The following is a 15,794-nucleotide window of genomic DNA, read 5'->3' on the forward strand; positions in this document are numbered from 1 at the left end:
TGACAGTTCCGGCTACTACCAGCAGCACACAGAGGGCCACCTCAGCGTTCAGCAGACACTTAACTGTTCATTGGATGGATGAATGGTTGGATGGATAGATGGATAGATGGATGGATGGACAGATGCCCAGTTGTCGTTTAGAACAGAGGTTCTTACACTGACATTTATGGATGAGCTTCTGAGGGATCAGTGAAATTGTACAGCAATCATGAGCATGTGACAGCATTTTCTGAAGCCACCAAACATCCTAGCTTTCAACAGCTGCCCAAAGGAATTCATATGTGCAAACACATTAGGAACCAACTGCCAAGAAGAAGGCTGATCCTGATAAAAAGGAATTAAAAGGAAAAAGAGAAAAGCTGACACTATCAAGAAAGGCAGCTGACTGTGTTTAGAGCCTTCCCTGACTCATCACACCCAATTATCTGTACTACTTTCCACCATCACCTTTCAGCATTTATGAGCTTAGTGTGTATGCTCTTCTTCTGTGTAATGTCCATTCGGCTATGTAATTGTCTTTTTTTTTTTTTTTTCACATATGTTGGGGTTGTGTGCTGCTGCCAGTGTTTTAAATATACTTCAGTAAATGGCTCTCCTTCATGCTACTCTTTGGGAAGCCTGCTGTTTATAATTTTAAGTATTCTTATGAGAAATGCCTTCTAAATGTTCTATCTGCAGTACAAGTATCTTTAAAAAGTACTTCTGTTTCTTTCCTTCTTGTCGTCCTAGAAAAATCATTCAGTTCAGTCTAGATAGACATTAGCTTAATTGATCAAACACTGAAACAGAAAGGTTTATACTCTCAGTGTGTGGGGGGAGAGCACTGAAGACTCCAATTCACATACCAATAACTTTCTCTGTTTTTGTTTTCCTAGGGCCCTAAAGGCATGGCAGGGCAGCGGGTATATTCTGTATGTATCGTCTTATTCACACACACAAAAATGCAACATGTTCACTGGGAAATGAATATGGCCACTTGGAATTCGCTGTGTTTATGTTTCTTATTTTCTCTCTCCTTTTTCATGTACAGCAATGTGATCTAATCCAATTCATGCAGGACCATAGTCGTGAGTATCTGTGTGTCGTAGAGCATCATTGATTAGTGAGGGCACTTAGGATGAAGGCAGTGTGGGGATGTGGAATCAGTAGGCTGAACTCACTGGTGGAGAAGCCATATGTCCTCGGCAGCAGGCTTGCTGTGAGTGCCTGCTGTGGGAACAGCTCACAACAAAGGAAGAAGGAAAAGGCACATGCCTTAGCTCAGAGGTGTGCTTCCTAGAGGGAGAGAAAACATGCCTGTGGGAAACAATCAGTGATCAACTCAAAAGGTGTGTGACTCAGTTCACACTAGTATAACAATTATGTACAAAGGCCTGGAGGGCATGGTGTTAAAGGGAAGAACATGGGGATCTGGGGTTGCTTGGCTACTTAATTAAAGAAGGCTGCTTGAATGGAAGTCATTGAATCTGGTTATAGGAAGTGATGGGAAGCAGCAAGAGAGTAGTTTCACAGACTCAGAGACATAGAGAACAGACTTGTGGTTGCCAAGGGGGTGGGGGGTGGGGAGGGATGGATTGGGAGTTTGGGATTAGCAGGTGCAAACTATTACATATAGAAAGGGTAAACAACAAGGTCCTACTGTGTAGCACAGGGAAGCATATTCACTACCCTGAGATAAACCATAATGGAAAAGAATGTGTATATGTATATATATGAATAACTGAATCACTTTTCTGTACAGCAGAAATTAACACAACATTGTAAATCAACTATGCGTCAATAAAATAAATTTTTTGAAGAAGGGAGTAGTTTCAGCAAAGGAATAAAGCAGGGTCAACAAAGAGAGAGGTTGTCTGTCATTATGATCAAGGAGAATATGAGGTAGAAAAAATCCCAGTGATCTCATTTCTGGAAATTTATGCTAAGGAAATAAAGGAAAAAAATTATAGATACAGAGGTTGTTGAAATATTATTCATTAGAGAAAAATGACTATATATGTAGACTGTTTATACTTATAGAATAATTGGGTTATAGTCCATCATCCTCTGACAAAATATTAAGCAGATATGATTTTTATGAAGACTCACACAAATATGAAAAATATTGTCATTAAAAAGCAGAAAATTAAATTAACTTCATTTTTACATATAGGTAAATATATGTACATAGAAGCAAATACTAGAAGAGGAATTGGGAAAATGTAACCATGTATTGTGTTAGGGTGGTAGAATTCTAGGTGATTTGTCTTTCTTCATGTTTCCATTTCAATTTATAATCATGCCTATACAATCACAATCAGAAGAATGGAAAATGGGAAAATCGGAAAGACATTGTAGGAGACTGGATAAAAATGTAGTCATTGCAAGTGTGTAGCCAGGAAAGACCAACAACAAAAACAAGTTTAAAACAACTGTAAGGACTCCCTCTTGCAAGAGCACCAGAATCACAAGTAACTGCTGAACAACCATTGACAGGAAGACAGTGGAACTCACTAAAAAAGATACCCCACATCCAAAGACAAAGGAGAAACCACAATGAGATGGTAGGAGGGGGTGCAATCACAAAATCAAGTCTCATAACTGGTGGGTGGGTGACTTACAAACTGGAGAACAATTATACCACAGAAGTCCACACATTGGAGTGAAGGTTCTGAGAACCATGTCAGGCTTCCCAGCCTGGGGGTCTGGCAACAGGAGGAGGAATTCCCAGAGAATCAGACTTTGAAGGCTAGCAGGACTTGACTGTAGGACTTCAACAGGACTGGGGGAACAGAGATTCCACTCTTGGAGGGCAAACACAAAGTAGTGGGTGCATCAGGATCCAGGGAGAAGGAGCAGTGACCCCATAGGAGACTGAACCAGAGCTACCTGCTGGTGTTGGAGGGTCTCCTGCAGAGGTGGGGGGTGGCTGTTGCTCACCGCAGGGACAAGGACGCTAGCAGCAGAAGTTCTCGGAAGTACTCCTTGGCATGAGCACTCCCAGAGTCCACCATTAGCTCCACTAAAGAGCCTGTAGCCTCCAGTGCTGGCTTACCTCAGGCCAAACAACCAACAGGGAGGGCACTCACACCCACCCATCATCAGACAAGTGGATTAAAGTTTTACTGAGCTCTGCCCACCTGAGAATCACCCAGCTCTACCCACCACCAGTCCCTCCCATCATGAAGCTTGCAGAAGCCTCTTAGATAGCCTCATCTACCAGAGGGAAGGCAATAGAAGCAAGAAGAACTAAAATCCTGCAGCCTGTGGAACAAAAACCACATTCACAGAAAGATAGACAAAATGAAAAGGCAGAGGGATATGTACCAGATGAAGGAACAAGATAAGACCCCAGAAAAACAATTAAATGAAGTGGAGATAGGCAACTTTCCAGAAAAAGAATTCAGAATATTGATAGTGAAGATGATCCAGGATCTTGGAAAAAGAATGGAGGCAAAGATCGAGAAGATGCAAGAAATGTTTAACAAAGACCTAGAAGAAATAAAGAACAAACAAACAGAGATGCACAATACAATAACTGAAATGAAAAATACACTAGAAGGAATCAATAGCAGAATAACAGAGGCAGAAGAACGGATAAGTGACCTGGAAGAGGATAGAATGGTGGAATTCACTGCCATGGAACAGAATAAGGAAAAAGAATGAAAAGAAATGAAGACAACCTAAGAGACCTCTGGGACAACATTAAACGCACCAAAATTTGCATTATAGGACTCCCAGAAGAAGAGAGAGAGAAAGGGTCTGAGAAAATATTTGAAGAGATTATAGTTGAAAACTTCCCTAACATGGGAAAGGCAATAGCCGCCCAAGTCCAGGAAGCACAGAGAGTCCCAGGCAGGATAAACCCAAGGAGAAACACACCAAGACACATAGTAATCATATTTACAAAAATTAAAGACAAAGAAAAAAATTTTAAAGCAATAAGGGAAAAACAACAACTAACAAACAAGGGAACCCCCATAAGGTTAACAGCTGATTGCTCAGCAGAAACTCTACAAACCAGAAGGGAGTGGCATGATACACTTAAAGTGATGAAAGGGAAGAACCTACAACCAAGATTACTCTACCCGGCAAGGATCTCATTCAGATACAGTGGAGAAATCAAAAGCTTTACAGACAAGCAAAAGCTAAGAGAATTCAGTACCACCAAACCAGCTCTACAACAAATGCTCAAGGAAGTTCTCTAAGTGGGAAACACAAGAGAAGTAAAGGACCTACAAAAACAAACCCAAAACAATTAAGAAAATGGTAATAGGAATATACATATTAATAATTACCTCAAATGTGAATGGATTAAATGCTCCAACCAAAAGACACAGGTTCAATGAATGGATAAAAAAACAAGATATATATATATATATATGCTGTCTACAAGAGACCCACTTCAGTCCGAGGGACACATACAGACTGAAAGTGAGGGGATGGAAAAAGATATTCCATGCAAATGGAAATCAAAAGAAAGCTGGAGTAACAATACTCATATCAGATAAAGTAGACTTTAAAATAAAGAATGTTACAAGAGACAAGGAAGGACACTACATAATGATCAAGGGATCAATGCAAGAAGAAGATATAACAATTATAAATATATATGCACCCAACATAGGAGCACCTCAATACATAAGGCAAATGCTAACAGCTATAAAAGAGGAAATCGACAGTAACATAATAATAGTGGGGGACTTTAACACCTCACTTATACCAATGGACATATCATCCAGAGAGAAAATTAATAAGGAAACACAAGCTTTAAATGACACAATAGACCAGGTAGATTTAATTGATATTTATAGGACATTCCATCCAAAAACAGCAGATCACACTTTCTTCTTAAGTGCACATGGAACATTCTCCAGGATAGATCACATCTTGGGTCACAAATCAAGCCTCAGTAAATTTAAGAAAATTGAAATCATATCAAGCATCTTTTCCAACCACAAAGCTATGAGATTAGATATCAATTACAGGGGAAAGAATGTAAAAAACACAAACACACAGAGGCTAAACAATGCGTTACTAAATAACCAAGAGATCACTGAAGAAATCAAAGAGGAAATCAAAAAATACCTAGAGACAAATTAAAACAAAAACACAAGGATCCAAAACCTATGGGATGCAGCAAAAGCAGTTCTAAGAGGGAAGATTATAGCAATACAAGCCTACCTCAAGAAACAAGAAAAATCACAAATAAATAATCTAACCTTACACCTAAGGGAACTAGAGAAAGAAGAACAAACAAAACCCAAAGTTAGCAGAAGGAAAGAAATCATAAAGATCAGAGCAGAAATAAATGAAAGAGAAACAAAGAAAACAATAGCAAACATCAATAAAACTAAAAGTTGGTTCTTTGAGAAGATAAACAAAATTGATAAACCATTAGCCAGACTCATCAAGAAGAAGAGGGAGAGGACTCAAATCAATAAAATTAGAAATGAAAAAGAAGAAGTTACAACAGACGCCACAGAAATACAAAGCACCCTAAGAGACTACTACAAGCAACTCTATGCCAATAAAATGGACAACCAGGAAGAAATGGACAAATTCGTAGAAAGGTATAACCTTCCAAGACTGAGCCAGGAAGAAATAGAAAATATGAACAGACAAATCACAAGTAATGAAATTGAAACTGTGATTAAAAATCTTCCAATAAACAAAAGTCCAGGACCAGATGGCTTCCCGGGTGAATTCTATCAAACGTTTAGAGAAGTGCTAACATCCATCCATCTTGAACTCTTCCAAATAATTGCAGAGGAAGGAACACTCCCAAACTCATTCTATTAGGCCACCATCAGCCTGATACCAAAACCAGACAAAGATACTACAGAAAAAGGAAATTACAGACCAATATCACTGATGAATATAGATGCAAAAGTCCTCAACAAAATACTAGGAAACAGAATCCATCAACACATTAAAAGGATCATACACCACGATCAAGTGGCATTTATCCCAGGGATGCAAGGATTCTTCAATATATGCAAATCAATCAATGTGATATACCATATTAACAAATTGAAGAATAAGAACCATATGATAATCTCAGCAGATGCAGAAAAAGCTTTTGACAAAATTCAACACCCATTTATGATAAAAACTCTCCAGAAAGTAGGCACAGAAGGAACCTACCTCAACATAATAAAGGTCATATACAACAAACCCACAGCAAACATCATTCTCAATGGTGAAACATGGAAAGCATTTCCTCTAAGATCAGGAACAAGACAAGGATGTCCACTCTCACCACTATTATTCAACATAGTTTTGGAAGTCCTAGCCACGGCCATCAGAGAAGAAAAAGAAATAAAAGGAATACATATTGGAAAAGAAGAAGTAAAACTGTCACTGTTTGCAGATTACATGATGCTATACATAGATAATCTTAAAGATGCCACCAGAAAACTACTAGAGCTAATCAATGATTTTGGTAAAGTTGCAGGATACAAAATTAATGCACAGAAATCTCTTACATTCCTATACACTAACAATGAAAGATCAGAAAGAAAAATTAAGGAAACAATCCCATTCACCATTGCAACAAAAAGAATAAAATACCTAGGAATAAACGTACCGAAGGAGGTAAAAGACCTGTACTCAGAAAACTATAAGATACTGATGAAAGAAATCAAAGATAACACAAACAGATGGAGAGATATACCATGTTCTTGGATTGGAAGAATCAATATTGTGAAAATGACTATACTACCCAAAGCCATCTACAGATTCAATGCAATCCCTCTCAAATTACCAGTGGCATTTTTTTTACAGAACTAGAACAAAAAAATCTTAAAATTTGTATGGAGACACAAAAGACCCCAAATAGCCAACGCAATCTTGAGGGAAGAAAACGGAGCTGGAGGAATCATTCTCCCAGACTTCAGACTATACTACAAAGCTACAGTAATCAAGACAGTATGGTACTGGCACAAAAACAGAAATCTAGATCAATGGAACAAGATAGAAAGCCCAGAGATACACCCACGCACCTATGGTCAAGTAACCTGTGACAAAGGAGGCAAGGATAAACAATGGAGAAAAAACAGTCTCTTCAATAAGTGGTATTGGGAAAACTCAACAGCTACATGTAAAAGAATGAAATTAGAATTCTTCCTAACAGCATACACAAAAATAAACTCAAAAGGGATTAAAGACCTAAATGTAAGGCCAGACACTATAAAACTCATAGAGGAAGTATAGGAAGAACACTCTGACATAAATCACAGCAAGATCTTTTTTGATCCACCTCCTAGAGTAATGGAAATAAAAACAAAAATAAACAAATGGGACCTAATGAAACTTCAAAGCTTTTGCACAGCAAAGGAAACCATAAACAAGATGAAAAGAAAACCCTCAGAATGGGAGAAAATATTTGCAAATGAATCAACGGACAAAAGATTAATCTCTAAATTATATAAACAGTTCATGCAGCTCAATATTAAAAAAACAAACAACCCAATCAAAAAATGGACAGGGGGCTTCCCTGGTGGTGCAGTGGTTGAGAATCCGCCTGCCAATGCAGGGGACACGGGTTTGAGCCCTGGTCTGGGAGGATCCCACATGCCGCGGAGCAACTAGGCCCGTGAGCCACAACTACTGAGCCTGCACGTCTGGAGCCTGTGCTGCACAACAAGAGAGGCCGCGATAGTGAGAGGCCCGTGCACCGTGATGAAGAGTGGCCCCTGCTCGCCGCAACTAGAGAAAGCCCTCGCACAGAAACGAAGATCCAACACAGCCAAAAATAAATTAATTAATTAATTTAAAAAAAAAAAAAAAACAGGCAGAAGACCTAAATAGACATTTCTCCAAAGAAGACATACAGATGGGCAAGAGGCACATGAAGAGCTGCTCAACATCACTAATCATTAGGGAAATGCAAATCAAAACCACAATGAGGTATCACCTCACACCAGTTAGAATGGGCATCATGGAAAACTCTACAAACAATAAATGCTGGAGAGGGTGTGGAAAAAATGGGACCCTCTTGCACTGTTGGTGGGAATGTAAATGGATACAGCCACTATGGAGAACAGTATGGATGTTCCTTAAAATACTAAAAATAGAATTACCATATGACCCAGCAATCCCACAACTGGACATACACCCTGAGAAAACCATAGTTCAAAAAGATGCATGCACCCCAATGTTCACTTCAACACTATTTAGAATAACCAGGTCATGGAAGCAGCCTAAATGTCCACTGACAGATGAATGGATAAAGAAGATGTAATACATGTATACAAAGGAATATTACTCAGCCATAAACAGGAATGAAATTGGGTCATTTGTAGAGACGTGGTTGTACCTAGAGACTGTCATACGGAGTGAAATAAGTCAGAAAGAGAAAAACAAATATCGTATATTAATGCATATATGTGGAATCTGGTAAAATGGTACAGAAGAACCAGTTTGCAAGGCAGAAATAGAGACAGAGATGTAGAGAACAAACATATGGACACCAAGGGGGGAAAGCAGGGGGGAGGGGGTGGTTGTGGGATGAATTGGGAGATTGGGATTGACATATATACACTAATATGTATAAAATAGATAACTAATAAGAACCTGCTGTATAAAAAAATAAATAAATAAAATAAAATTTAAAATAAATAAATAAATAAAAACTCTAAGGCCACAGCGGGAGAGGTTTGGTACCACTGTGGATGAGGAGGCAGAGGAAGAATTGCGAAGAAAATCTATTGGTAGGAAGAAGTGATGAGTTTAAACATTTTAAAGGCAGAGGAATGCTGTGTAGACCCTAAAGTGAAATGATCTACAGGCAGAATGGAAGCTGAAATTACTAACGTCCTTAGAGCCGCAGGGATGAATGAGCTTCCAAAGGATGTGAAACTAGAGAGACAGAAATGGAATTCTAAAGAATGAACCCAGGGAGATGCATTACCAAAAAGAGTGGGCCCAACACCAGAAAAAATGGCACTGCAGAGATGAGGAAGTCCCACCAAGTGTGGGCAACTTGGAAAGAGGCAAGAAGCAGTCAATGGAGAAAACTCCAAGGTTGAGTGGAGGAACCCATGTCAAAGATGTCACTTGAGAGCTGAAAGGCTCTCCAGCACAGGGAGGAGGTGAGAACCAGCCTGGGGCACAGGGAGAGGACAAGGGGAGAGCTATTGTAGGGAGAGGAGTGTGTGATCTAAATCAAGGAAGACCCAAGGGGTGGAAGGGGCAGGGAGGTGAATATCTATCTTGGAGGATTTGGGATGTGAGGGCATTTTCCAACACTGCATGAAAGGAGTTAGCCAGGAAATTAGTGGGTTGTCGGGAAGTGGGCGGAGTCTATAACCAGACAGGGTGCTGATCAGAGAGCATGGAACTCTAGAATGCAGAAATGAGATAGGGGTTTGGGTGACAGGCCTTTGGAGCAAATTCAGATGCCCTGCAAGGTTGGACTCCTGCTCCACCATGTTTGTTCTTCAGCCCTACAGCAGTTCCAGCTGCACTGGCATGAGGGCCCTGGGCTGGTGGGTGGGAACTTCCCCCAGAATAAAGTAAGAGATCTAGGAAGCTGGGGAGAATGGAGAGAGAAAGGGAGGTTGGGAATAAAACAGGAGGGCCCAAGTAATTGGAGTCTTAGGAGAGACATAAGAAAGAGAATTTTCAGGAAAAACTAAATTAAAAAAAAGAAACACCCTAAAAGAGGTCAAGTAGTTTCCCCAGACTGAAACTCAGACAAATGCACTTAATTCTAGAGTTTGTCCTTCTGGTCTCACAGCTGGGCTGGAAGTTAACAAATGGGACTTCTCAGTCAGGAAGAGAGATCTATTTCAGGCCTTGAGATGCAGAGGAGGCCGTGGGTTCTGTGTGCTCTCTGTTGGCAGTCAGCATCTCAGCAACTGCAGGATGAAGACAAACAAAAATGTTCCTAGGGTTGATGTGAGAGGGTTTGTGGGCTGTGGGCCAGCAGGATGGATGACCAGTTTGTTGCCAGGGCTAGTAAAATCTTTTATAGTCTCGGAGTGATTCATTTGCTTCCTAGGAATTGAGTAAAATGAACATGGAAATTGTCAGGCCTGTGCTTTCTTCAAGATTTGCCAATATTTCCCCCTGTTACATCTCATGCTTACCGGTAAATCACTTGGAGAAACCAGATACTTGGGAGAAAGCAGGGGGTTCCCTCAGTCTGGATACAAGATCACTCAAACACAGGAGCTGTATTTTTTTTAGCAGAGACAAAGTTCATTTGGAAATCCCCACAGCTCTGCAGAAAAAGAGAGGTTCCCAAGGTGTTCATCAGTGAAGAAAATAAGACCCCGTATTTTAGTCCTGCCTTGTTGAATGGCTCTCAGAAGGCTGTAAAATAGAGACAAAACAAATTGAATATTAGCTATCTTGCCTTTTAATCAGAGGCTCATCTGTTCTGTTTCTAAAACAAGTGATCAGTGATTCAAATTTCAGCCAGAATTCTGCTAATGTCTGCTGGCCACAGCTCACAAGGAGGAAAGATCAGGAAGATCCACAAAATAATAAACTTCTGTGTCCGCCCTCCTCCATCCTTTAACCTTGGCTTCCTATAATTAGAAACTAGCCCCATTTGCAATTAGAGTTAAACAGAATATTAAACTTTTTTGAAATTTTATTTTTTGGATTATTTTTAGTCAGCATTGCAAAAATGTAACAGACTCTTTCTCTCTCTCTCCTCTTTATAGCTTGTTGGAAAGGTGAGTATTCTTACCATATTATGCAGCTTGCTGAAACAATTCTTGCATTCTGACAAGACCATACACACACTACTATATATAAAATAGATAACCAACAAGGACCTACTGTATAGCACAAGGAACTATACTCAATATTTTGTAATAACCTATAAGGGAAAAGAATCTGGAAAAATAGATATATACATGTATGTATAACTGAATCACTTTGCTGTAACTAACACAACACTGTAAATCAACTATACTTCAATAACTTTAAAAAAAAAAAGTAAATGGGCAAAATATTTGAATAAACACTTCACAAAGGAAAAGAAAGAAACTCTCATCCCCACGGGAAAAGAGACTTCTTCCTTCTGTGTAGACACTTATTATGACTATAACTTTAAGTGTCGTGTTTGGACCTGACTATAAAATGCTGACTGCCAGCTCCCAGACCCTTCACACTGCTGTTCTTTCCAGGTCCTGCCAGTTTCCAACTCATTTTCTTCACGGGGTAGGTCCTGTGTTGTTGGACAATTCAGTGCAGGGCTGCTCACTGCCTGACCCATTCTGTTGCTCCATCTGCTGCTGAGTCCGTGAACACTGGCTCCTTGGACGGGCGATGCTTCCTTTCCTCCCTCTGACCTCCATTCACACCTTTCACCTCCACGTGCCCACCACTCGTCAGCCTGACCCGGAGGATGGAGGATGGTCTTCCTGGAGCCTAGACTGCAGTCGGTGTTCCGTGGTGCCTTAGACCACTCGGATGATGTCACCCCTGAGCCGGCTAAGTCCATTCCAAGAGCTCCTGGTCTCCTAGAGGCCTGCTGACATAGATCCACCGGATCTTTGAGCTCATCCCAAAGTTTGGCACCATTCACTTTATTCAAAAAAAATAAAAAATCTTAGTAAATCTAAGCACTCAGTAAAACTTCAGGGGTTTGAATTAAATTTATCAGGTACCCTGCTGGGCACTAAGAAAGGGAGAGATTAAAAATAAATGGAAACTGGTGCTGTCTTCTGGGAAAATCTGTGATGATAGGTCAGCTCTGAAGATGCTATCTACCACTTCATTAATCCTTTTTAGTATAGGGCTAAGAAATAAGGCATAGTACATTTTTCTCATTTTCTTGTTCATTATTGGCTTGCATATTTTAAAAATTTCTTCGCAGCAAAATGTCTTGATTCAAAACACATCTCGAAATCAACACTTCCTCTTCTATTTCTGTTACTGGGAACAACGGTTGGGAGATGCTGTATTTTGAGTTTAATGCATTTTGAGAGTTAGCCAGATTGGGGAGAGTAGATGTAGATGAGGGGGTGCTTAATTTTTAAATAATTTTATTTTCTCTTCCTGTGTTCAGACTTTAACAAGGACTTTGAAAAGTTTGGTTTGATACATAGGGCAGATTACCTATGAAATTCCCAAAGTGCAGTCATCATAAAACTATTAGGATTGAGTTGGAGATTACAGACAGTCCCATCTTTATAATAGCTCGTTGAAAGCCTGCCATGGTCAACTGTGCTGCCCCCTTCCTCCTGCCACCCTCGCTGTCATCCCAAAGCCCCTGAAATCCTCTCTCTCTAGAAACAGTCTCTTTGTCCTCTGAATACCTGTGAAGAATAATAATCACTCTCTACCTTTCAATATCATGATCCTCCCCAGACAAGTTCCTCGAGGGCAAACTTGCATTTGTTCATCTTCATATGTATCTCACAGCACATGTTACCCTGCATTTCACATGGTGGATACTCAATAAATGTTTGCACATAAGTGGATGAAAATCTTCCAGCTGACTTTATCATTATTAGTAGATCATTTCTGAAGATTTTTGTAGAGAATAAACTTTCAGATTTTTTTTTGAATTTTATTTTTTTTTATACAGCAGGTTCTTATTAGTTATCCATTTTATACATATTAATGTATACATGTCAATCCCAATCTCCCAGTTCATCCCACCACCACCACCACCCACCACCACTTTCCCCCCTTGGTGTCCATATGTTCGTTCTCTACATCTGTGTCTCTATTTCTGCCCTGCAAACCGGTTCATCTGTACCATTTTTCTAGGTTCCACATATATGTGTTAATATACGATATTTGTTTCTGACTTCACTCTGTATGACAGTCTCCAGATCCATCCATGTTTCTACAGATGACCCAATTTCGTTCCTTTTTATGGCTGAGTAATATTCCATTGTATATATGTACCACATCTTGATCCATTCATCTGTCGACGGACATTTAGGTTGCTTCCGTGTCCTGGCTATTGTAAATAGAGCTGCAATGAACATTGTGGTACATGACTCTTTTTGAATTATGGTTTTCTCAGAGTATATGCCCAGTATATTGGGTTGGGATTGCTGGGTCATATGGTAATTCTATTTTTAGTTTTTTAAGGAACCTCCATACAGTTCTCCATAGTGGCTGTATCAATTTACATTCCCACCAACAGTGCAAGAGGGTTCCCTTACCTTCAGATTTTCTGATAAGCCATAGTTTCCTTTAAAATTTTTCCATACAGTAAAATTCACTCTTTTGTTCAGTTTTACACATGCATAGATTCATGTAATCATTACCACAATCAGGATACAGGAAGTTCCATTAACCCAAATACTCCTTCCAATTTCTTTTTAAATAGCACTGATGGTGGGCAGTGAAGCCTGACCATTATATAGCAAAATATCACTGCTCTGTATTTAGGTAACACCTTCAGGCTAACAAAGGAGAGTCTTTTCCTCCCTTTACATGTGGGTACCTCTGGTTCCAGAGTTTACGTGACACTTGCATTTTCCCAGACCTCAGTGTCAACCTATCTCACTGGAGTAAAGGGAATGGGAAAGACTTTTGACCCAGTGAAATAACTTAATACTTTTGCTTCTCATTTTTGTAGAAAAGTGTCCAGTGTATCCAACAGAGCTAGTATTTGCCCTGGACCAGTCCTACGATATCACAGAGCAGAGATTTAATGAAACGAGGGACACCATCATTTCTATTGTCAATGACCTTCACATCAGGGAAAATAATTGCCCTGTGGGAGCAAGAGTTGTCGTGGTTTCCTTCGACTCAGGCACCAGCTACCTCATCCGTGGGTCTGACTACCATAGCAAGAAGCAACTCCTTCAGCTTCTTTCCCAAATTAAATATCAAAACTCTGGGGAAGTTCGAGACGTTGGTAACACGATGAAGTTTGTGGCTCGGAACATCTTCAAGCGGACGTTAGGAGGAGCCAATGTGCAGAGAGTCGCTGTGTTTTTTAGCAATGGACAATCTGCCAGTAGGTCATCCATCATCACGGCCACCATGGAGTTTAGCGCCCTGGACATCAGACCTGCAGTCTTTGCTTCTAATGAAAGGGTTTCCCTTGACGAGGCTTTTGGGGTAAGTACTTCCCTGGTCAACGTATTTATTTTTAAGATATTGGTACTGGCAGGACGGGAATACTGGGGAGTAGGGGGACAGATGTGGCCTTTTGACCCCCTTTGCAATTTTTACAGCTGTATTGTTGCCAGGGTCCATGAAATCCAATTTTTAATAAGCACAGTAGCCAATGATAGCAGCCACCTTTGTTCAGGTCCTGCTGGGCACCAGACACTGTCCCTTTACATACACACTCAGGCATTCTCCAACCCTCTGAAGTAAATACACATTATCTCCATTTAAAAATCAGGAAACTGAGACCCAGAGAGTTTGAGTGACCTCTTCAATTTTGTACAGCTATTAAGTGGCTAAATCAAGATTTGAACTAGGGCTGTCAATATAATGCTTTACCAGCCCTCTGCCAACCTGGTGTTTCTCAAATCTGTCATCTGCTAGCTGTATCTCATTGAACAGCTGGTCTTAAACTGTAATGGGTGAAGTTTAGGGGGTTTTTGAACCCTTAATGTTGTGTAAAACTTTGATGGGTATGAACCTTTTTCCCAAGAGAGGTTCCATCCCTTTTGGATTCACAGATTCTCATGGGATCTGTGCTTCCTTCTTTCTCCCCACAAACTGAAGAACTTCTCCATCTACTCTTCAACTATTTTAAAATCTACTCATATTATCCATGAAATACATGCTCCTGGACCTGGGTGGAATCATTATGTCATCCAAGAGGTTATAAAGGTCTATTTTTACACATATACACATGTCTACTATAAAAAGAAAAGCTCTCTATAACATGAAGAGAGTCAATCTGCTCGTAAGGTATCCATGAATATTTTGGAAATAGGAGTCATAGGTAGAATAGATCCTGACAGAAAGGATTGTAGGAATTTGAAGTATTTTCTATAAAAATAATTACTTCCCAACATAGATAATTTATTTATTGGTTTTGTTATGGTATATGTACCCCCACTAGAATGTACGATAGAGATTTTATCTGCTTTGTTCATTTCTGTATCCCCAGCACCTAGAATATTACCTATTTAACATTGTAGGCATTCAATAAATATTTGTTGAATGAATGCATGGATGAATGAAGAGCATGTGGTTGACTCCTGTGAATAAACTTCCTTGATTACCAAGGTTGCAGTTAATCTTTACATGGGGGACCAACAAGGTCAAACACAAAATAACACCCAAAGTATCCAGTTTCATAAAAACTAGAGTAGGAATGTAGTAACTACTTTCTAACTATAAGGCTGGAATGATAATACATATTACCAAATGCTCAGTCAGCACTTTACAGAAAAACAGAGGGGTTGGTTTTTCTACCTTTTAAATTCCCAAGGGAAAAAGAACAAAAGCATGAGCATCTCTGTCGATTGAAAGATCCCCTCATCACCTGGGAATGATAGATTTCTATTACTGTAATTAAAGTGTCTGTATTGCATGGTGCCTCATACAGAGTAAATGCCCAATATATAGTTATTGAGTCTGAATGAATGAATGAATGAATGCTATATATTGCCCACTTCAGTGAGTATCAAAGCAAAAATATAATCAAGAAACAGACAAAATCAGGCAGTATACTACCAAGAATTTTGAATAGACTTAGTGTCCTCTGTCTACATCCTTTTGGAATAGACATTTTAAAAATTGAAGTATAGTTGATTTACATGCTGTGTAAATTTCTGCTGTACAGCAACGTGATTCAGTTATATATATATATGTGTATATATATATATGTATACACACACACACATATATATAAGCATACATATACA

At 39.6% G+C, this 15,794-nt stretch overlaps 1 protein-coding gene across 1 annotated transcript in view; it reads left to right on the forward strand.

Moving 5' to 3' along the window:
* Positions 1-15,794, forward strand: part of COL6A5 (collagen type VI alpha 5 chain) — a 116,222-nt gene that overhangs the window by 58,709 nt on the left and 41,719 nt on the right. The window contains exons 29-31 of the mRNA XM_082459367.1: positions 876-911; positions 1,031-1,067; positions 13,538-14,025. Coding sequence (XP_082315493.1) covers positions 876-911; positions 1,031-1,067; positions 13,538-14,025 — 561 coding nt within the window. The remainder of the gene's footprint in view (positions 1-875; positions 912-1,030; positions 1,068-13,537; positions 14,026-15,794) is intronic.

Source organism: Balaenoptera physalus (assembly GCF_965194825.1).
Source record: "Balaenoptera physalus genome assembly, chromosome: 4".
Lineage (NCBI taxonomy): Eukaryota > Metazoa > Chordata > Mammalia > Artiodactyla > Balaenopteridae > Balaenoptera > Balaenoptera physalus.